Source organism: Lepidochelys olivacea (genome assembly GCF_965140295.1).
Source record: "Lepidochelys olivacea isolate rLepOli2 genome assembly, chromosome: 7".
NCBI lineage: Eukaryota > Metazoa > Chordata > Testudines > Cheloniidae > Lepidochelys > Lepidochelys olivacea.
Genome location: NC_140417.1, coordinates 77,997,268 through 78,021,052, shown reverse-complemented (window position 1 = coordinate 78,021,052; position 23,785 = coordinate 77,997,268). Strand labels below are relative to the sequence as shown.

At 37.6% G+C, this 23,785-nt stretch overlaps 1 protein-coding gene across 1 annotated transcript in view; it reads right to left on the bottom strand.

The window, feature by feature from the left end:
• Nucleotides 1-23,785, bottom strand: part of ARID5B (AT-rich interaction domain 5B) — a 145,566-nt gene that overhangs the window by 65,641 nt on the left and 56,140 nt on the right. Inside the window, exon 4 of the mRNA XM_084633784.1 lies at nucleotides 15,844-16,074. Within this exon, the coding sequence (XP_084489910.1) occupies nucleotides 15,844-16,074 (231 nt within the window). The remainder of the gene's footprint in view (nucleotides 1-15,843; nucleotides 16,075-23,785) is intronic.

Here is a 23,785-nt window from a genome sequence, read left to right as displayed (position 1 = left end):
AAGATATTTTTCCTGCTTTTCAAACATTGATTTTTCACCCATAGCCATTATAGAATAGGCCATGGGACTGTCTTGGTATATTTCAAGAGAACCAGTAGTTAGGGCTGCAAGATCAGGATGTACATTCCATGTCGTGCTTAATTTCACCATTGAAATGAGAAGCAAAACCATCAATGCCTATTTAAAGTACACATTCCATACTATTGTAAGGAATAGTTTTCACTGTTATATGAACTTTTATTTTATTCCCACCTTCCCTGCTTCTTTCACTGTAGCCTATTGTAATAGCAAGTCTGAAATGAAACCCACTTTGGGCTCCAACAATGCTGAAAGCTTCCTTATAGCAGCACCCCTGTCATTGTGACACCAGCTGTTGTTTGTGTATGTTGTCCTCATTGACAAGGTTATTACAATTGCCCCTTTCAGTTTCCCTCTTACCCTTTCTGTGGGTTGAAGCCACCTGTTTAAAATCAAATTCCTCCTCTTCTTGTACTCAGGTGGTGCTAACAGACTTTTCAATTAACACAGTCTTTCAAACTATTATGCAAAAAGTTCAGGTAACTAGAGATACTCCTGAAGGATCTATAAAGAGTCACATTAAGTCTGTATGTGATTTTGGAGAATGTTATTAGTTAACATATTTTATGAGATGCTATCAAGTTAGATTTTCAAATCCTGCCACAACTAAAACACAATAGGGCAGTTACAACACTTCCTATGTAGGGCTAATGTATTAGGCACGATCTGTGAAATTAAAAGCCAACAACTATGCTTCAAATGTACAGCTCGCTAGTACAAATTGAAAGGTATGCGTATATGTCTGAAGAAGGACAGAGCTCAGTAAGTTCTCCAAACTCCACCAAACATTGGACCACGGCTGAATTTGTCTAGCTTCAGCCACTAGATCTTGTTATGCCTTTGCCTGTTAAACTAAAGAGCCTCCTACTATCAGAAATCTTCTCCTTATGTAGTTACTTATAGACAGTGAGTGCAAGTCATCTCTTAACATTCTCTTGGATAAACTAATACATTGAGCTTCTTTAGTGTCTCATTTTAAGGCAAGTTTTCCAGACCTCAAATCATTCTTGTAGGTCTTGTCTTAACCCTTTCAAATTTTTCAACATCAGTTTTAGTGTGGAACCAGAACTGCACACAGTGTTCCAGTAGTGATTTCTCTAACACTATATACAGTGCTAATACCCACCGCTCTGCTTCATACATCTAAGGATCACGTTTGCTGTCTTAGCTACTGCATCACATGATTGGGTATCCATCATTATCCCTAAGTCCCATTCACAGTAATAAGGACCAATATAGCTGCCCTGACTCACATGGGGGATGTTTGACTGATTTGAATTAGGTAAAGGACTAAGGTAAAGCTACACGTATTAAAGGCCAAAAAAATCATACTTCCATTGAAGTCAATGTCAAAACTTCCACAATTTCATTGGCATTTGGTCCTCAGTGTACAAACAGTCAAAGTTTCATTGTACAAGTTCTAATGGCTATTATAAAGCTCAGAGAAGCCAAACCTCTTATTTTTTCTGCCAAAGGTAATTACTTTTTGATTTTTGTCTAGTTAGGAAAATATATTCACTACTCACCCATAGAATCAAAATATGGGAAGGCACGGTGTATCCATTTACTATTACTGGGAAGAGGTGGTGTTTAGAAATGCTCAGGGGTAGTTCAGGTAATGGCAGGGGAATAAAAAAAATAGATTATTGAGGGGTTCTTTTGCTTTTTAGCTTGAGTTATGAACCAGTCAGAATGCTGACATTCACCACGCTCCTCTCTGATCAGGTTTATGATGAGTGAGTTTGGAGACTAAGGGCCTGATCCAAAGCCCACTGATGACAGTGTAAAGACTCCCGTTGAACTCAGTAGGCTAAGGATCATGTCCTTATATCCTAGTGCCTAATTTCGGGGAGTAGATCATATCACAGTTTTTTCAAGTGGTACATGGGTATTTTGCTAATGCTTTAAAAACTACAATCATGTCAACATGACATTTAAAAATCTGCAGAAATCACAGTCTCTCTCCAGATCATATTACTAGGATATTTTAAAATATAAAAACTACTCAAATTTGCTATTAATTTTTTCCTCTATTAATATTGCTGGCATATTTAAAATATAAACTACTGACATTTGCTATTCATTTTTTTCCTTTGACTTGTCTCTACATTGCATCATCTCCCAATTACTGTGATTTTGCTGAGTATGCCAGTTTCTTAAAGGCCCAGCTATAAAATGTATGGACTAATTGTTGAGCAGAACTGAAGAGCTATTAAAACTGCAATAGTACAGCACTTCCAGTGGTAGTCTATTATTTCTACATGATTGGTTTTGTACAGCTCTAACTCATGCATTGAAACTCTTAGATAAATTAACTCCTTCATTTTGACATAAGCATCACAGAGAGAATTAAACATGAATGAACATTTTTCTTCAGATATTTGATATGTAGTATAGATAATTTTAAATGCATGTTACTGAAGATTACATATTATTTGAATTGAGAGCAGTTTACTGTTTTATAAAGACTATAATAAATTGATTTTGATTTCAAAATTATCCCCATGTTCCTATTTCATATTTCTCTGTCATATACTTGTTGGACTATGTTTACAGAACTTTATGAACTATAATATACATCTCAGGCATTTCTAAACAGCTATATAAGAGTGGGTCTGAAATGTACACATTTTAAAGATTACTTTGTGAACACCAAGCTCTTTTCCCAGCTGTTTTACATTTTGAATTTCCCAATAAATGAATAACATACTAAAAAAGCAAACAAGATCTGACATTATTTAGTCTAAGTTTCTAAAATGGCGTAACATCTGTAGCTAAAAACAATTTTGAATAACTATATTTAACTATCATCAGTATTCAATTATTCAAAACTAGTTTTCTTTACAGTCCAGCTATGTGACTTAACAATGTGGTATTCAAATGTTTCTTTTAATTGTTTCGTCCTTCCAACAGCCACAATACAGCAAAATGAAAAAAAAAAATTTTCTCATCTCTTTTTTATATATATTCATGTGACAAACCCATGATCTCAGTTAAGTGCCACAACTGTTCATTAACACGCATCACAGTCACACAGTCAGTTCTACAAGCTTTGATACCATGCCAAAATGAGGGGCTCAGCAAATGGCACTTTGACCTTTTCACTACTAACTTCAGTCTTTATTAAAATCTCTGAAACTTCAGGTCTGTCTCCTGCTTTACCATCTTTTATCTGCTTTATAAATACCAAATATTCACTCATTAAACAGAAAAATTTGCTACTTTCTTATGTAATGCTAGATTCCCCTTTCCACTCACAACTGGCTTGTGAAATGCCTTTGATTAAAAAAACTAAAGAATTCTAAATCTGCCTTGCAGGCTCATTTCCAGAGCACTCAAGCATGTTGTCCAATTTTGAAAATCTATCAGGATACATGTAAATTTATCCAAGTTTCAGAAGAGTCAATTTTCCTTGTTGAATTTTAAGTAACAATACATGAAATGCTCTCTCTCTCTCTCTTTCAAACGATGCTCGGGTGGCTTCAGCTTGACCATTTGGGTTGGGACAGAGACTGATCTTTTCCCCAGCAGGACATCCACTGCCAACAATAGAGTCACCAAAACCACTGGCACCAAGGAGTTAAATGTTACCCCATGAGAGACAAATAGAGGCTTTGATCATTTTTATGGTTCTCAAACAAAGATAGTGGGGAAAATCATGCAAATTATTTTGGCTAACTGTAACTAACTAATTACAGGTAAGAAAAATCAGAAAATGTTCACGAGTCATTCATGTGTTTTCATTCTTTGTAAGCTGGCTGGCACACCCTGGCTGCTTCATTTCTTGCTTTAAATAAGTAAGCCCTGGAAAATATGTATAGTATTTGGAACTACAGGGAAGGACATATTAATTCAAAGGTGGCTTTGTATAAGTTTGCATTTTCCATACTTGAAATGTAGCTTTAAGGAAACTCAGGACCTGCCTACAGCGTTTAATTTATACCACCCTTCACCCAAGGATTAGCTAGACTGTATAAACTACTTTTTCCAAGTTATACAATGACAAGGCTTAAAAAACGGAGGTATCATCATTAAGCAACTCAGTAGCCTTGGCTGATCCTATTAGCAGTACCATTCGGGAACCGAGAAAGCCCTCTGCTAAAAAAGACTTAAAGTAATGGGTATCAATTCCAACTCCTTGAAATGTGTACACTCACCTGGGTATTAGGGAAACTATTTGCTCTTAGATGCATTACTGTAGTCTGATTAAAATAATGACAAATATTTTGGAATTTCCATCTGAAGCCAAAACAAAATTATTCAAGTGCACTCCAGAAGGAACAAAGCTTTTTTAGTACCTTCAAATTAACTTAGGTAAGTTTACAAATGGCCTATACGTAAAACAGCATTAACTAAAATTACATTTGTTTTTATTGAAAAGGAGCCTCAAGTGCTGACATGTAATGTATGACATGTGATACATAATAATTCTTTTAAACCAGTTCTGGCATAATATCTCCCAAGGCATAATAACCACAAATGACTGCTTTAGTTAAGAAACTAGCCAGAAGCAAAATAGATCCATGTAAAAGTAGCTTTAACCGTAAGTACCTCAACAATATTTTATGTCACTTTGTAAAAAGTTAAAGGAGTCCCATAATAATTAACAACAAAAACTTCATGTTCTTTACTATTGTATGGTGATTGTGAAAGGTTATTTCATAGCCCCACAGCTGCCAATGCTATAAATTATGCAGGCACCATGAAGCATTAAGAAGAAATAATAGCAATTTAAACTAAGGCTGACGTAATTCATGATAAACAGTCATTGGAAAATATTACAATGTTGTCTTTTTTTGAGTGGGTTTAATCAGAAGAATGTGACCATATTCTGACATAAACCATTTCTCGTTTCCATTGTACTGGCTTTTGGAATGTTGGCACTGAGACTGGCTGCAAAGTTCTCTTCTATTCACAATAATTACTGATTTTAAGGCTTGAACACCTGAGGGAATGTAACAATGTACATTTGGTATTCTGATTGATTGAAAACTCTTCCAAGACAAAGCTCAAGAGCTCTGGCATGCATGGTGGTCCAAGAGAGAGACTGAAATTGGAGAAACATTAAACAAGGATGCTCTAAAGAATACATATCAAAAAGATGACTCCAAAACTGTCAACATATCCAAATGACTTTGTTTTCACATTCACCGTGAGCTTACACAGACTCTGTTTTACTGCCCTGAAAACGTGGCTCTTAATATGGTTTTGTTAGCTGAATCACAAAAGCAGCAACACACTGAAAATCAAATATGGGAATCAGTAATTTTAAAAATTGTATCTAAACCCACTTAATTAACAGAAATCAATACATGGGTACACACATTATACTTATGTGATAAATTACATATATCACACACATTTGTCCACCTCACCAGTACTCTGCCCACTAATCTTTTTTGCTGGAACTATTTCTGACATCATCGTTATCCTAAACCTAAGCAGATAACACTTTTAAACCATATCACACTACCGTGTATTCCCTAAAAAAAGAGAGAAGAATGATGGTTTTCTGGTTGAGGCATTGGACTGGAACTCCAGAGACCTAAATTTCTATGCTGCTGAGCCACAGACTCTCTCAGTAAAACCTTTGCAAAATAAAACGTATCATGTTATGTTACAGCACGTGATCGTGTTATCGGTCTGTATTGTAATGCACACACAGGGAGGGCAGAGTTAAGGTTGCATGCGAAACTTTAACTTGGGAGTTTCTTGATTTTTAAGTGCTTAACACAGCAACCTTAATGCTTCTTCACTATAGTATTTTTAAATGGAATTTCTAAGCGCGTACATGGATGGGTTTTTTATTTGTTTTTTTGTTATTCACAAGAAAGAAAGATGGGGGTGGGAGGAGGAAGCTCAGATGCTACCTCCTTAAAAGGTCCATAGGAGGGAGCCCTTCTTCTCCACATCTCAGAAGCCGCACAGTTTTACCTTTCAAACTGACAAGAGATTGAGGGAATGGTTCCTGTAAAGCACTGAATGAGGAGCCCTGCCTGCCTGACAACGCACTGTGTGCTATCAGTGAGGCCCGGTGGGCGCTGAACAGGCCAAGGCTCTTACAGAGCGCTGTCTCATTCAATGTACAGTTTACAAGTGTGCTCTGGACTATGCTAGCTTTCATGCCAGGTATGAAATATATATGCACACATATTATAAAGTGTGCATACCTCAATGCAGATTTACAAGATACTGGATGCCCAGGGAATGAGGCAGAGGTTGAGGATGTATAGTGCTGCCTACTGTACTCTGAATACTGGTTGAAGAGCTTAAAAAAAAGCCAATGAGATTTCACATAGGATTCACCCCTCCAACAGGCTTTACTGGGGTGGGGGGGAGGTTGAGCATAGAAACCTGAAAAAATTAATTTTCCTGTAAAAAGTGACTACAGTAGATATTCTCTAACAAGGAAATTTTAGATTCTGGTTTTGTTTAGTAAAAGTGAATTTATGGAGTATGTGTAGAGCTCAAAAATATGGTTGCTATTGAAAAATATACTTAGCAAAAAAAGGAAAGAAAGAAACATATTTTGCTTCTTTTGAGTTTATACGGATCACAAAATAATAGAAATGTAGAGCTGGAAAGGACCTTGAGAAGTCATCTAGTCCAAGTTTATCTCACTTTACAACATGTTAAATTCTTTCACTTAACAACTCACTGCTAACGATTCTGCTAGATTCTGCTTTCAGTTAATCTGGTGTAAATCTTGTGTAACATCCACTGAAGTGGATGGCGTTATTCCAGATTTACACCACTGTGAGACAGAAAAGGATCCATTATCAGTGTTTATTGCTGCAAGTATACAAATATTTTATCCTTTACAATGAGTGACATGATGCAAAACTTGCAAATATTTATTTTTAGATGTGGGGGGAAAAAGCAATTAGAGCTAAAACTGTTAAGAATGAGGAAATCACTTAACAGAAGCAATTAGGCTGGGCATATAAACAGCTCTGCCTTCCGATATTTTATTCAAATACTGCAGAGCATACTGGGAAATATCACTTGTTTAAAAAAACTGGAAGTATTATTTCACAACTGCAAAATCAATCATTATAAACAACGTCTGGGGATCATTAATAACTTACTCTACAGTTGGATTAACAAAATTAAAAAAAAAAAAGATCTGACCAAGAATTCAAAACATTTGCAGATTTTCTCTTTAAAACTAAAGGCTTATGTTTGTAGAGATGAGGGGAAAATATATATATATATATACACATACACATTAGATATAACTCTGTTATGCATTAATCATTACTACCCCTCTAGCTACGTCCTGTTTTTTGTTTTGGGAAAGTTAAAAATTATAATATTTAGCTAAACCACTCTACCCAGAGCCATGGAAAATATTTGCATATTTTTCAGACTGCTGAAGATGCCACTGTAAAGCTGCATCTGAGGAGGTCCCAGCATCCATGCTAATACAAAAGCTTTCATATACTCGTATAATATTTTTAAGAACACATATAAATGCTAAAATGTTCTAGCCTTACAACTGGGATACTAGCAACTTTCCCGCCGTAGTACCATACTTATATTAAAATACAGTACTGGACAGCATGCCCTGGGCACATTAAAAATGGTGGTGGAAAAAACTAAATAGATTCTAAAGAACATTAAAGAATATATTTTTCAAAATCCATGGAGTAAGTTTTTCTCGCTACTTGCCTTGAAAACAAAATGAATTTTCTTCTTAGGGGGTTGCAGGCTCAATCTGGCATGTTGCTGAGCACTCTGGTCCTACTCCAACAAAGCATTTGCACATATGCATATCTTTAAGCACATGAGCTGTTGGGTTTACACTAGAACCCTAATTCCTGTTATACAAGTCATAGGAACAGACCAGAAGCCTCAATCCCAGCAGGCCAGGTTACACCCACTATTACAGGGCACGAGCAGGAGACAGGCAGAAATGGCTTACTATTCCCCACAATGTACACTTTTTAGACCAGTGGGTTCAAGCCCACTAGCCATATAATCAGCTGCCCTTTTCTGACAGGGAGCTGTGTGGTGCATAGGATGGGTAGACTCCTGGGTGTGGGCTTTCCACAGCTTAGATCCCCTGTGACTACACAGCAAAGATATTGGGCCTGATTCTGATCTCACTGATGTCTAAAGTCAATGGAAAGACTATTTCTACTTTCAGGGGGGTGTATATCAAGCCTTGGCACTGTGGTAAATCAGGAATAGCTCCACTCAAGTAAGTAAAAGTTACACTAGCCTAAAACCAGTGTAAGATCAGAATCAAGACCATTATATTTTCCCCTTCCCTGGATGCATGGAGAAACCTGAAAGGTTTTACCTCACCCACCTTGTCTTCCTACAGCAGGCACTCGCCCTGCTACGTTACCAGAGGGGTATCCATGGGGGTGGGCAAGTACATTTTTTAAAAGAGAGGAATAGAACACTGAAATGCTTTTTTTTAAAAATAATGCAACATAGAAGAGTCCAGGGAGCACTTAAGCATGAAAGAAGATGCCATCTGCTGAACTTGTCAAATCTACCAACACATTCTGGTGCTGGATACAATCCCCAGAAGGCACAGAATTTGGGACATGTTGAGAAAACTCTTGCTTTCGATCACATTTAATGCCAGCTAATTAAGCTTCGGTAGAACTCTTCTGATGGAGTCCAAATGTTGGTGTGGTAAAACATCCTTCCCTAGACAAATCTTCTGGATAATGAACGCTGACCATGCAGGAGAGCTGCTATTCACTGATACAGACTATATCAGACTGAGCCAAGAATAACATGCATCAAGATCTCTTCATGATCCATAGAAAGCAATGACTGATTAATATTGAGAACAACAAAATTAATTTAGATGCAAGAAATAAATACAGAGTGATGGGGACCACTAAAAGAAGGGAGAAGACCCCCAGATACCTTTCCTGAGGAGGGAATAGCGTTTTTTATGATCGGAGGACGGACAGTCCTGAGATTAAAATACTGTCCTCGGCATCAGGAGATCTTAGCTCTAGTCCGTCTATTGAAATAAGTTACAGTGCATGTAAAGGAGCCAAATGCCAATAACGTCAGTATTTTACTTTATAAAAAAATGTTTTCGTCCAAATTGAGACCTACATACTAAGGTTGGGTTAAAAAGGAAGCTGCTTTTGAGTTACAGGAATAAAGAAGTGTCACCAACAGGAAAGTTCTCTGTATTTTATTGCACTGGAACTGTGCATATTTTTAAAGTAATTTTATATGCCAGTTTTTTCTAAACAGTTGATTTTATCTAGGAGTCACAAAACTCTGGCCATGGAGACATATATAGAAAGCAACGACAAAATTTCAGTTACACTAGTACTAATGGCACCACTGCAATGTCTCCAGTAGTCTGCTTTCATCCTGCTCATTCTTTATGGAACATTAGCTAGCCCCCACAGTCCTCTCTGCTCTACAGCCCAATCCTGGAGCCCTCTCATCTCAGCCACAAATTACCTGGCCAAAGAAGACCAGCTAGATAACATTATTTTTTAGACCAGAGGGCATCCTTTTATTACCGCATAAGCCCAGGAGGGTGACCATAATGCTTTATATAGTGATCCTAACTTTGCTAACCTAGGAAGTGAGAGGTTTCAGTGTAAGAGCCGTGTTAGTCTGTATTCGCAAAAAGAAAAGGAGGACTTGTGGCACCTTAGAGACTAACCAATTTATCTGAGCATAAGCTTTTGTGAGCTACAGCTCACTTCATCGGATGCATTCAGTGGAATTTTCCACTGTAGCTCACAAAAGCTTATGCTCAAATAAATTGGTTAGTCTCTAAGGTGCCACAAGTACTCCTTTTCTTTTAGGAAGTGAGAGACTCTGCTTTCTACATTGTTTTAGGGAAAGATGGCGATTTTTTTAAGGAGATGATTTTTCCTAATGTAAGTGATATACTGTTGGTTTTTAAAGGAGGAGGGAGGGAAATGGGTACTGTAATGACTTTACACGTCATTTTCCAATTAGCTGTTTTTTTCTGTGCATTGATCTTTTTATGTAAAAGGAATCAGTTTCATTTTTCAGGGGGAAAATTGATATTAATAGTATAACTAGATACAGCTCTTTCACTTTTTGGTATGAACTGTTTAGTAAAAGAATGTCCTTTACAGACATTAATAAAACTTTTAACTTTCTTTGGGCGGTGAACAGGTGTTTATTGTAACCCAGGGACGAAACAGCTTTTTTAATGGTATATTGGGCCCAACGCGCTATAAAAGTAATCCAGAATGATTTAAAATTTACCAAGCATATTTGAAAAATAAGGAAGAAACGTTATCCAGCTTTCTCTCATACTCTGCTTATATTTAGAGCAAGCACACGCACAAAACCAAGAAAAGTCTCCCTGTTAACATCTAATAGCCATGATATGTTATTATCCACCATACTGTTGAGATGAAACATTCTGCACCAGCTTCTCAGCTGGTGAGGTCCGTGGAGCTGTACTGATCTACCTCATCTAAGCATCTGATCTTCTGACTTTTAAGGCCTGTGCCCAAACATTCTTATTTTCTTGCTTGCTGTTTGCTGCTTGTTCCTGAAGCCAATTTGACATCTCGTTCATTACAAGCAACAGAAGAGACATTTGAAGACAAAGTTTCCAGAAGCTAGAGACCTCCTTTTACATGCAAATGTGCACATTGTGTGCACATCTACAGCAACCACCCATACAAATATGACAGTAGCACGCATAAATGGGTAATTAGACATCTACCCCTCTGCACAGACAAGGCCTGATCCTCCTCTCACTGTCATCACTGTGCATCGGCAGTAGCTCCAGGTGTGAACCTGGCATATTGGGAGAATGAAGCCTATCCTTACCTAATGTGCACAGACAATTGTAATAAGTGCATGTGCAACTCCAGGTGCACATTTGCACCACACATTTCAGCACACTGACCCGCAACTCCCATTTTCCAAAAAGCGGCTGTTGATGTCTGTACAGACAGTTTTACCTATGGCTAGTTCACTGGAATTTATAATGAAAATTAATAGGGGCCCTTACTTTTTTGTTCTTTTCTCTTCTTTGGCAGCATATATATCTGCCTAGCAATAAAAGTAAATGACAGGCCTTTACAAAAGTTACTCCATAATAGCAACCAAAAAAATGAATCATATGCAGTGTGTATTTTACTGATAGTTTTCTGTTTAAGAGAAATTAGTCAATGGCCCATAAGTAATCTTTTCAGGGAGTTTTTTTACATACCAATTGATGTGGGCATTTAGAGGGAAGTGAATATGTGTATGGAATCTAATCATGCATACATGAAAATACAGTGGGATCAAGATGGAGAACCAATCCCCCTTGATCCTTTTCCCCTGGCCTATTTGCCCCTTATGGAAGGATGGGGAAGAAGGAGGATGTAGCAGGGATTCTGACACTGGCCTGCCTTCTGATTGGCTGCGTGAATGCCTGCTTTCAGAACAACCTTTCTATTGGCCATCTATAATCCTAGTGGACCTAAAAGTAGTCACAGATAGGGATCATGCCCCTTGTTTCTGCCCCACAGTGGACAATGGTGCTCCTGCCTTTTTGCCCAAGTTCAAATTTTCTCAATTCTTTTGCTCGTAACCACTATTGCAGCTCGTTTTCTGTATGGGTGATGCTTGTCTGCAAGGGTATCTAACTGATCTTCCTTGGGGTGGAGGAGACATGCTGTTTAACCACGGCTGTTTCCATTCACTTTGGGTATCAAGAGATGTGAACTCAGTTTGATACCTCCTATTTCCTGTGCACATGCAAGCTCACAATTTTTAAGTATGTTTGCCTTTGAGAGCGGGATCCTTCAAGCCAGTTAGATAAGTTAGTAAGTATTTACCACCAGTAAGGGTGAAACTTCCAGGCTTCCTTATCACAGCAATCTTTTCCTGGTAAATTTAAGAGAAATTAAGGGCTAGACATGAGTGGGTCCATTCTCTCCACTGCAGAGCTGCGCCCCTTATACTTGCATCAGCAATCAGACTGTGAAGCCAGTTTGCTAAGCAGGGCTTTGGTAGGGTATATCTACATTGCAATTAAACACCAGAGTCAGCTGACCCGGCTCATGGGGCTCGGGCTGCAAAGCTGCCATGTAGATGTTTGGGCTCAGGCTGGAGCTTTGGCTCTGGGACCCCATGACGGGAGGGGGCTCCCAGGGCTCAGGCTGTAGACCAGACTTTGGGACCTGGCAATGGGGGAAGGTCCCATAGCCCAAGTTCCAGCCCAACCCTAACATCTACACCACAATTTTACAGCCCCGCAGCCTGATCCCAGTTTGCCAGCCACAGGTGTTTAATAACAGTGTAGATTTACCCATAGTGTCTTTGGGAAAAGATATGGAGAAGAAGAACGGGATGTGCTTATGCCCAGATTCAGCTTGCAATGCCTGCGGGCATTCATTGCAGTAATTTATCTAAATTAACCTGAGGCAATCCCTGGTGGCAATCCTGCAGGAAGTTCTAAGTGAATGTAGGGATCCACCCATGTGGAATTCCTCACAGGATCCGGGTCTAAAATGGTGTGTAGGTAATCTTCTTCCACCCATGTCTGTGATGATTGACAGACACAGTCTAGCTGCCCTTGCCACTTACAGAACAATTTCCCACCTTTCTTTTTTTCATGAAGAACACTGAGGCAAGATTTTTTTCTCCTGTGTTGCTGTTTTCCCCCCGCTTCACTGAAGAGAAAAAAGGTCATACCTAGCAGAACAAAATGTTCTTGCTAAAAATGCATAATAAAAACTGGGAGAAAGTTTGATGGAAGAACATTTCTCTCTATTAAAATGGTCTAACATGTACAGCAGCTCCTATGCTATGGTGAATGGAGTTCTTTGTCTAGGTGTTTTTGGTATCTCATTTGTTACACACTGTATTTATCACAAGGTGCTGCAGTTCCCAGAATAAGTGTAAGATTTTACTGAGTAGCACAATAAGTAAAGTAGATCTCGCACCCACATCAGAAATCAGAATGGGTAAGAGTGTTCTCAAAAGGAGCTGTGAATGTAAGATACCCTCTTAAAGATTTTCACTTCCTTTGTAATTAATGTAGATATTTTAGGAACGGGAGAAATATACATCTGTACCTTTCCCTTGGCCTTCTGCACCCTTTTCCTCACATTATCTTTCCCAGTGTAAGAAACATCCAAGACCATCAAACTAAATGTGTCTGGATTTTTTTAACAAACACCTTTTAAGAATGTTATTCACATTTATGTAATCTAGTCTCCTCCTCAGATCTGAGTGATAAATACCAGTGCCTTACCTTAGAGTAATCCATTTATCTACAGTACCACCCTGCCTGTTTAGATTTAGCAGTCATTACTTTACACATGTGACATCAATCTACATGTTATCAGTGTAAACAGTTTGTATAACAACGTGTTGCACATTTTATTGTCCTGCCAGCAAAAAAAAAAAAGGTACTTTGTGTACTGCATGCAACCAAGGTAATCTAACTGACACCATACATTTTACAACACAGCCACAGAATTATATGTAGCCCAGTCTGCAACATCCTAACACAGCAGGCCTTGCAAATTTTACCACATCATTAGTTTTGTAAATATATTTACAAAGACTGCCAGTTTTTCTTTTAGTTATTTAAAGAAACCTGCTGGTTAAATTAAACTGAATTTCAAATACACCTAATTAACTTGGGGGAAAAGATTTCTTTGGCTCTGGTTTGATAATCAGATAATTGTCTTGCAAAGGTCAAGAGAATGGCATAGCTTTCAGAGCCTGAACAAAGGCACTAGCTGTAGTTTGCCAAATGTGGTTCCTGTATTGCTCCAGTTCTCTTTGACTCACCTATTACTAATATCCCATGCTATACTTACATTATAGGTCCAACTATTTCAACAAAGCTGTCATCAAGGAATGACCCGGAATAAAATATAGTGCAGAAAAAAGATGGCATGCTCATCAAACTCCTAAAATAACCTTCCTAATGTAAGAAGGATCATCAATTAAACCCAAACTTTATATGCTATTCTGGATATCTCAATGTAAATAAAAATGAAGATGACACTATCCTGCCATTGGACCAGATTTTCAAGATATTTAATTCATTTTTTCCCCAATACCAACTAATATCTCAGGTCAATAGTTTAATAAAACTCTATGACATTTTACTGAAAGTAAATGACATGTAGGGGCCAATCCCTTACTCATGTAATCACGAACTTCAGTGCTGCCATTCATGGAAGAAAGAATTTCTCCCATGAGTTAATGACTGCAGGATCAGATCCTACAAGTGGGCATCCTTAGTCTTATAATAAAGCAGGTCTGCACTGCATATATGAAACACCCAATTCCAGTCACAGAGGTGGGTTTACAGCTTCAGAGTAACAATGTCAACTTTAAAGGAAGAAGGCTTGACCAGTATCAGCTAGCAGGTAGTTGCTGGGAAACAAAACAGAGGGAAATTTTCTCCCTACTGAGATTTCCTGAAAAACATGATTATGACCTAAATGGATAAACATAAATTGTCTTTCTAAAAGAAACAGACGCTATCTTGCAGAGATTTATGAATTTCATGTGGTCAAAGGTATAGATGCTTAATGCTATAAACAATACTTTTTGCCATCCGCTGCAGTATTCATCCATCTGGTGATATGGCTAATAAACTTTGATTCTCACATCACAGATAAACTGTTTTGGAAATAACCCTGGACCAATTACTGAAGTTACTCAGTGTGTACACAGAGCATGTACGCTGCCACAAATTCAGCTGTGTATCCTCTGGCACTTTGGTTAATCTGACAAAAGTGTTAGTCATCTGGCAGTCTTAATGGGCCAGATCTTACAGACCTTCCTTATGGCTTGAACTTGCAAAGTTCTGAGTGCTGCCTCGGAACTGCTGAGCATCTTCTGCTCCTGCTGAATCAAGGGCACAACTCACAGGAAGGATTTAGCACTTTTAGACTCAAACTCTTCGCTTTGGCAACACTCCCATTGAAGTTACCACGACTGCCAGTCTAGGTTTGCACCAACACATAGTGTATGGTTGCTCTTTCTTCTATGCCCTGTTAGAAACAAACAGTGTGCGCCAGGCGTTTGAGCACCTAGTTAGAAACCAGGCGCTCCTGAGTTCTAATACTAACTCTGTTTCTTTCATATGGCAATAGTGGATCAGTGAAAGCAACTGTGTGACTACAAACCTTGGGCAAGTTACTTGGTCTCCCCCTGTAAAACAGAGATGATAATAATACAGTTGACTACCTCCAGAGCTGGTGTGAGGATTGATTAAGGTCTATAAAGCACTCTGTAAACTTAAAGAGCTGTAGCATGGGTAGGCATTATTATTATTATGAGCACTGTGATAAGAGATATTCGATAGCTTGTTTACAATGGGACACTCAGAGAGTCTTCTCTATTTTGCACTACTTAGCATGTTGCAGCAATGATTCCTTTAAAAAAAAAATCATAAAACTAGAGTCCTGAAGGGAAAGCTACAGTATAGGTTAACTGTCAAGGTAGGTCATTTCAAACCCTAACAAAGTATCCCTTTAATTTACACTGAATAATTGTGCAACGTACTCCATCCTAATAACATCAACCTTGGGTGTGATAAATAGAAGTTGTAACATGGAGACTGCAAGTAGAGGAAAGCCCATTACCAGCTCAGAAATAGTGAAGGGGGCAGCACATTTGGTACTTAGCACTTCAAATGTAAATAGCATTGCTCTTCTTTAAAGGATTCACTCTATTATGATTTTTCACTTGGAAACATGTAAACTCTTAAATGGGGAAAAATGCTTTTTCTTGTCATACAAAGAAGGTAGTTGCAAAATGACTTACCAAACTCATCACATACACTTTCATTTTCTATAAGAGTTGGGTGATCGAATGTATCCCGACAGTAAAGGATTTGGGGGTTCTTGCTGATTACTGCAATGCCACCAAGGGCTAAAACGAACTGGTCTGTTAGTATTGAAGATGGCTTGTCTTGAACACGCTTTAGCATGGAACGATATCGACAGTACTGTGGATAACTGAGGATTAGCAAATTTGAATCTTCATCATCCTCACCTGGAAGAAAAATATCTAAATTAATTATATTTAATATTACACAAGGAGTAATGCAAAAAAACAAAACAAACAAAAAAAAACCCAAAAGCAAATAAGGGAATGTATCTGTCACTTCTGGGGCACAATCCAGCTCCCATTGAAGTCAATTGCAAAAGTCTCATTGATTTAAATGGGAGCAGGATTAGGCCCTTCTGCTCTTCAAAGTTCTATCTTCTGTAGGAAAGTATTTTTCAAACACAGAGAAGGCCAACCAATAATACAGACAATGATACATTCACACCCTTTTTTCTTACAGATTTAGGCCCAGACTCTAACACTGTTACTCACAATGAGTCTGACCTTACACCACTGGAGTAAGATACTACTTGACTTAAGTGAGGGTGGCAAAATCTGTCCTTAGCTATTCTGAAAGTGATATCACACTTCATGAAGTTTGTTGTAAATGCTTTAATAGAGATATTTCATGACCATTTGTACTAAATTTCTATATAGTCCTATTAAACTAGTCTTTATACCTTTAAAGTCTTTTTAAAGATAATTAATTGATCACTATGGATCTTCTTTCACCCTCCTTTGAAATATCTAGTATTGGCCACTGTCATTGACAAGATACTGGACTAGATAGGCCATTGGTCTGATCCAGTCTGGCAATGCCTGTTATCCTAAGCAATCCCACCAGATGGAAATAACTTTCCTCACATGAACTGTAAAGGTAGTACCTCAACAAAACACATGTACAATACAATGCAGTCAAATGAACTTCTCCATAGCTTCTTAATTACAGATCCAAAATGGAAAACATCCAAAACTGAGATTTCCATTCTGTTATGTTTTAAACAACATTAAGCATCAAGGTAGCTGATTTAGAAAGATCACAATAACGTCTGATCTGGTAACCAGTGGGAAATGTAATAGCAAATGACAGAACATATGAAGCAACAGAAGGCATTGGTATGACCTTTGCAGGCCACTGTCCTGCTGTATTTCTATTCATGTTCACTTAAGTCCTCACACTGATTAGCGGGATCTATCTTTCTATGCCTATCTATTGAGATGAGCTATAGTCTGTAGTTTACACTTTCTAGTCTACTGCTTCATTACTGAGTAACCTAGCCACTATTTCGGTCATCAACCAGATAATTAAATATTTAATCACATTACCAATACCCACATAACCTTTCTTCTTCTTAAGTGAATAGTATGCTTCAAATGTTGGAAAGAGCAGTAGGAGAAATCCTGGTCCCACTGAAATCAAAGGTAAAACTCCTATTGAGACTATTTTATTCTTCATGTCTACAGGTAATGCTCATTTTGATTAAGTTTCTAAAGCAGAAATACAGAACTTTTTTAAAAGTATGAAATGTGTGTTTTGAGTGGTAATATGGAAAAAAATAAATACTAACATACTTTAGACTTTCTCCAAAACTCTACTGTTATAGATGAAAGCATTATTTGAAAAATCAACATTACATGTTAAGCTGAAAGTACTAGTTTTACAACAGTTCTTGAAAACAATCACTTTCCTAAGTACTGAGCCTTTTCACCTCCTCTGGCGTCAACAGAGGAAACCAAAACCATTCCTTTTGTCTACATGCATGGGTAATACCTTTTGGTACACACCATCTGAATGACTGTTCTAAGAAAGGTAGACTTTGTATCTTTTGGTCAGTTAGGGTGTGGCATGATCTTTTTATTTATCCCATGAGTGAATGCAACAACATGATTGTGAAAATAGCACCTTGCTGTATGTGTCATCTCTCCTCATTCATAAGAACCCCGAAATCAGGATCAGGGGCCAGAGTCTTCAAGAGACAGCAAGCACATGATCCATCCTTGAGGTACAATGAAAGTTTAATGTAGGCCTGCTACTGCTGCTCTATCTCTTCACAGAAGTATTGGTGAATTAAATCTGTTGATCAGACAGCACTTTTCTTATGCCAGGATGTGGTCAGCCTTTGTAACAAGGTGTATATAAATATGCCTCCCATAAGTCTTTGTAGCAAACCATTTGTTTCCACTAAAATGTATAGTAAGTCACTACACAGAATTCTGTACGCTGTTTTGGGCTTGATGAATGACATTTTAACTCAAGCTGATTCCATCAAATAAAGCCAAATCACCATTTACAGAGCTGTTATTCTACATATTTGTTGCTTTAGCTATTTTTTTGCTTCTTATGCAATTCGTAAGTGCATAAACAAACTTGGATGGAAAGCTAAGCAGGCAATAACTGTCGCCAATACATGCTTTGTAATGCATTTTCCCCTTCCCTATTCACAACAGGTTCAACAGAGAAATCTAAGAATGGATAAACTGCACTTCTTTTTAGTGAAAGACAAAGAGTGTTCCTAGAACAAAGATTTTCTTTCACCCACACCCACAGGAGCAAAGAAAATCAAAGTAGATCTAACCCCAAGAAAATAGACCCCGCCCCCCCAAAAGGAGTTTTCTTCTAAAAGAATCTAGTGTAGATGTCATCCAATTCCATTAGTGTATTTGGCTGTACTTGTCTGTATAAAAGAATCAGAACGAGTTTGCTGCCGCTATAAACTGATATTTAAACAGTGATAATCACTTACCCTTAAAATAAGGAAAAATAATTTTATTTTAAAAATATTTCATTAAGCTCTTATTGAACAGAAGACGTTAAATTACTGAAGCTAATTTTAGTTTCAATAATGAGAACTGTACATAGTAAAAGATTATACCTACAGTACATTGCTTGTAAGGCTTAGCTGAAATTACTCTAATCCTATACTTATATCATAATTACATATTTAATAACCTCTTTCAATGTCAATTTTTCATTTATTTATATATTTCAAGTTCAAAACAGATTTCTGTAGAGAAATGGTAATTACACTGTGTGGTTCCATCCGTGCTTTGCAAATATTAATACTAACTATATATGTATAGATTTAATCCATATAGTTTCTTTGAAGCAGTGGGGCAGCTTTGGCATGGTCTGGCATTCATGTTGAATTGCACGTTGTTCAAGTTGTCTTTGTATGAGCTTCAGGGAACACCAAACACAATGAATCTATGCAGCATTGACTTTCCAAATGAGTACAGCCATTTTTGATCTTTCAGATCAAAAATTACTTACAGAAAGAAAAGAGATATACAGAAACTTGCTTTTTGTTTGCTTGTTTCTGAAACATCAGACTATAATGGTTATTGCTAACCACCATAATCTACTTCTAACATCAGTAAGCTTTTTTCTTTCTTTAGAAAGACCTTCACACCAGGATTTTATAGAGCTTGATGGAAAAAGTATGCATGTTCCTTCCTGCACCTAATTGCCTCTACTGCAAAATCTGCCAAGTATTTTGCCCTTTAGTTCTTTTAATCGTATTAGTGTGAATACATTTTGATGCCAACAGAAACAAACATTTAAAGATTTTTGCTTAAAAGGTCCAAATAGGCCTATGTTAGAAACACAAATTCTCCACTTCCTCCCCGAGTAGATGTAGTTATTTTTCAAAAGAAATATGAATTTGCTCTTCTCATAGGACTAAATGTCTAGTTTCAACCCAATTTAAGCAAAATAATGTCAATATTCACTGCTCTCACAATGATTTATGCTACCTTCTGTTACTTTATTATATTAGACATTCCTTTCTCTAAGCTTTATACTTTCACTGTGCTCCTAGCAACCAAGCAAAGGCTGAGCACCAACTTTATGTACGTGGCACAACTCCAGATTTCACTGTTATTGATAATTATATTGAAGTTTCAATTTAATTGCTACTCTGTTGTGACACAGAATATTTTTCATAATAAGACAATTCTCATTTGCTGCCCATTCATTTCTGATATTACTGAAAATGAATTTTTATTCCAGAAAACAGAAGTAGAACAATGATACAGATAAGAGTACATACATCTGTTACTACCATTACCAACACTGTAATGTGAAGCAAAAAAAAATTGTGAATATAATTTCTCGGAAGGTAATTTTCCTTTCAGTCTAAGTGCTCTTAGTCATCTTACAGTTGCTCAATGATTTCCTGTTCTAATTACAAGACATTATACAGAAAGGCGTTTGTAAAAAGGAAATGTGCTAGAGCATAAGACTCAATAGCTTGAATTGGCTGGTAGTATTTAAAATTCCAAACTTGTGCATCAACTTTATCAATTCTCTGTTTCAGCTTTGTGCAATGTGTCCTACCACAAATCTAAATATCTCCCCCAAGGCAGTTAAGTTAGCACAAATGTATACATCAAAGAGGAAAATACACTCGCAGCTAAACTGCTGAAAAAAAGATCAGTTATTTTTTTCTCACTGAAGCTGTTAAATTGGAGGCAAGCCAAGGCAAGGAGTGGAAAATATTAAAAAGTAAAGAGCTTGATTAAAAAGAGACAGAGAGATTCAGTCCTAAATCTAAATGAATGTGCCACAAAGTATTTCATAAAAACATACTGTGACGTAAATTACACATCAGTATTGTACTGTTGTGGTTATTTTGAGAAATAGTTTGTACTGTAAGTCAGCTGGTAAAGCCCCACCCTTAATGATTTTGTAATTCTCTATACAGCAATCAACTGAAGCAGTCATGAAATTGCCAAGAAGGAAAACAGACAGAGCTGTAGAGTATGTAATAAAAAGATAATGTACTTTTAACATAACAGAACTAGAATATTGTTTTTATTAACTAAAAAACTACTAAAAGGTCCCAGGCTTGCCATTTGTTTTGATAAATGTTAACACAGGTCTTCATAAGATAAGCAATGAAAGTACTAGGGGAACTAAATAAAGTGGGACGATGCATTGGTGTATGGGCTGCAAATTGAACAAGGCAGTTACTTTGAATGCACAGTGAAAATAAAGAAAGATGCAAGGCTTTGACCATCAAACTTTTTTCCTGAATAATCTGCAAAGGAAACTATGAAGAGCATTAACACAGCTGCTTTCTTTCGTTGCAGATTGTTACAAAGAAGGCCTCATGGATGACATGCCTATCTTAATTTATTTACCATTTTCTACATACGTTTATTTGGCTACATTGCCAACAAGAAGCAGAGAATCAGTAATGGATGAAAAAGTGGGAGACTTTTAATGATAAAGAATGGAAAGGGCTAGCCACGTCAACTGACTGGGACTAGAGCTTTCAATGGGAGTTGAGTGCCTGACTCCCTTAGACGCCTTTCAAAATCCCAACCTGCATCTCCACGGCCCTGCAGCAAGACTGGAGTCTTAGCTCAAAGTCACCAGCTATCACCAAGGCAGGTTAAAATGACAGGTCTTCACCTGCGGCACCTGGATCTGCAAAGCAGATGCATCCATCTGGCACTGTCAGTAGGTGACACAGTAGCCAGCCTGGCCCCCTATGCAAAGGCCCATATTTGGGCAGGAAGTGGCTATCTTACCTGCACCTGCCATCTGAGAAGATAATAAATCTTTACCCCATGAGTGCTAATGAACCACAGAGCTGCCACCCTTGAGAGAAGGTCACTATCCTCCTATCTTTACCTCTCTGTAAAATCAGTATACATGTGTATGAGAAATGGAGACATGTGGCTGTTTCAACAAAAACCAATGACTGTGGACCATAAAGGAAGTAAAAACAAATCTACACCATGAACGTGTCCATTACAATAAAATCCAAGAGCCGTAACACAGCTGTCCAACTGGGATAAACAAACTATACACATAATTATGAAAAACAGTAGAACTATGAGAAGGGAGGGAGAAGAAAGAGCTGGTACCTGGTGTGCAAAGTTTTAAATTGACTCACCAGGTGAATAAGGATCACCATTCCTCACCAGCTCCTTCTACCACCACCCAGTCACAACTGCCTTGTCCACTGTCAGGTGTGTGCAATTGATGCAGTTTCAATGTCAATAACATGCTAAATCTCTGAGTAGTCCTGTGGGGCATGGGACATTTCTCCTAGCCAAAGAGCCCTTGCAGGCAAGTTATTGTTGGCTGGGTGGGGAGAATTAATCAGCACACACTGCTGTCCTTTCTGGTAGTCATGAAGTGAATGGATGCAATATGGACCATTTCCCTTTGTCCGAAGAAATAGCTGTGACTTCAACTTCATCACCATGGGCTTCAATCAGCTATTCTACAAGGGCGAAGCATCTTCTGCGTTCTACGGCATACTGGTGATCTCCCCCCAGCCGCAAAAAAGAGGGAGCACACTGAAGAGAACTCTTAATTTCCAGCCTAACATTTCATTTCTGCTGTCTTCATTTGTTCTTGTAAAACTACGCAGTATGCCTTGGCTAGGTAATTAACTACAACACTTTTAAAATATTAATGTTTGAATTATTGCATTTAGTTCATGAAGAAATGCAAATAAAATAATTAGTTAACCCTGCTAGATGAACCTGCAAATCTTTGTTTTCAGGATTAAATAAATTTGGGTAAATTATCCACACAACAGGGATACGGCTTTGTTGACAGGACTTTTAGGAAGTAAAGCCACCCATGTTTACATGTCCCTGTTTTATGCAACTCCCCTCTGTTTGAATGCTAATGCAATCAAGAACAAAGGCAACGTATTATAGTAAATGGAATAACGTGATTTTTAATGTGTTTACTGGATAATGGCGACATTAGCAAGTTGTCCATCACAATCATTTTCCATGGATATTTAGTTGTCCTATTTTATTTTTAAATTGATAACTTCAAATAGAAAAGATATATGGCCAATATACAGAATGAAATGCAGACAAAATCTTTCTGGATGTGTCAGATGTTTTTCCCCCCATAAGGAGAACAGGGGACTAATTCACAGAGTCTTATGTCATTTCCACAACCCCTCTGTTTTCTGTAAGAACATCACTAGTTCAGAGAGTTCCTAAAATTAGTTTAACATCTGAAAGAAAGAAAACACTTACAAATCTACTGGAGACTGAAACTACTGTTCAATCCCACGGCAATGCAGTCATATAAAACCCCCAGCACTATCTAATATGTACTTAAAGCCTGGGGCTGAAGAACATTATTTTACAGCTAGTGATTTGGATCTGATCTGTTCTAGTCCTACTTAACAAAGTCAAAATTGAGTATGTTGATCAACGACTGGCAGTGGACCCACATAATCAAATCTTCCATAATATTTATCTTGTTAAATCATTTTAAATTCAAATAATAAATTCAATTTTTGTAGAAGATGAAAGAGATTTAATACTGAAAAGGAGAATTATGTATACAAGTATCCAACCAGACATTCTCATCCTTTTTTATACCATGAACAAACATCAAGCTAATCAAAACCGCAGCTCCTGAGCTCCCTCCCCCACCGAATCTTTTGTATATCTTGGGAAGCAGGTTCTGAGGTGCTTCTAGCATTTGAAGAGGACTGGCTGACAAGCATAATAATATTCAGCTCTTATATACACTTTTCATTCATAGCCCTCAAAGTGCTTTACAAAGATGAGTAAATACCATTCTTCCCATTATACAGATAGAGAAACTGAGAGAGGGCTTAAAGAAAACCTATCCAAGGTCACAAATTCTAGTAAATGACAGCGCTAGTAAGAGAATTCAGGGACGAAAACCAAGTCAATGGATGTTTTGCGATTGACTTCAATGCGGCCAAGATTTTCACCCCAGTTTTTCCCAATTCCCAGTCCAATGCACTATCCACCATTCAGCTAACATGCTTCCAAGAAAGACCAAAGAAACTGGCAAAATTCACATTGGACATAACCAAACAACTCTATGAGGTTGTTCTTGCCTATTCCACAGGTGAATTAG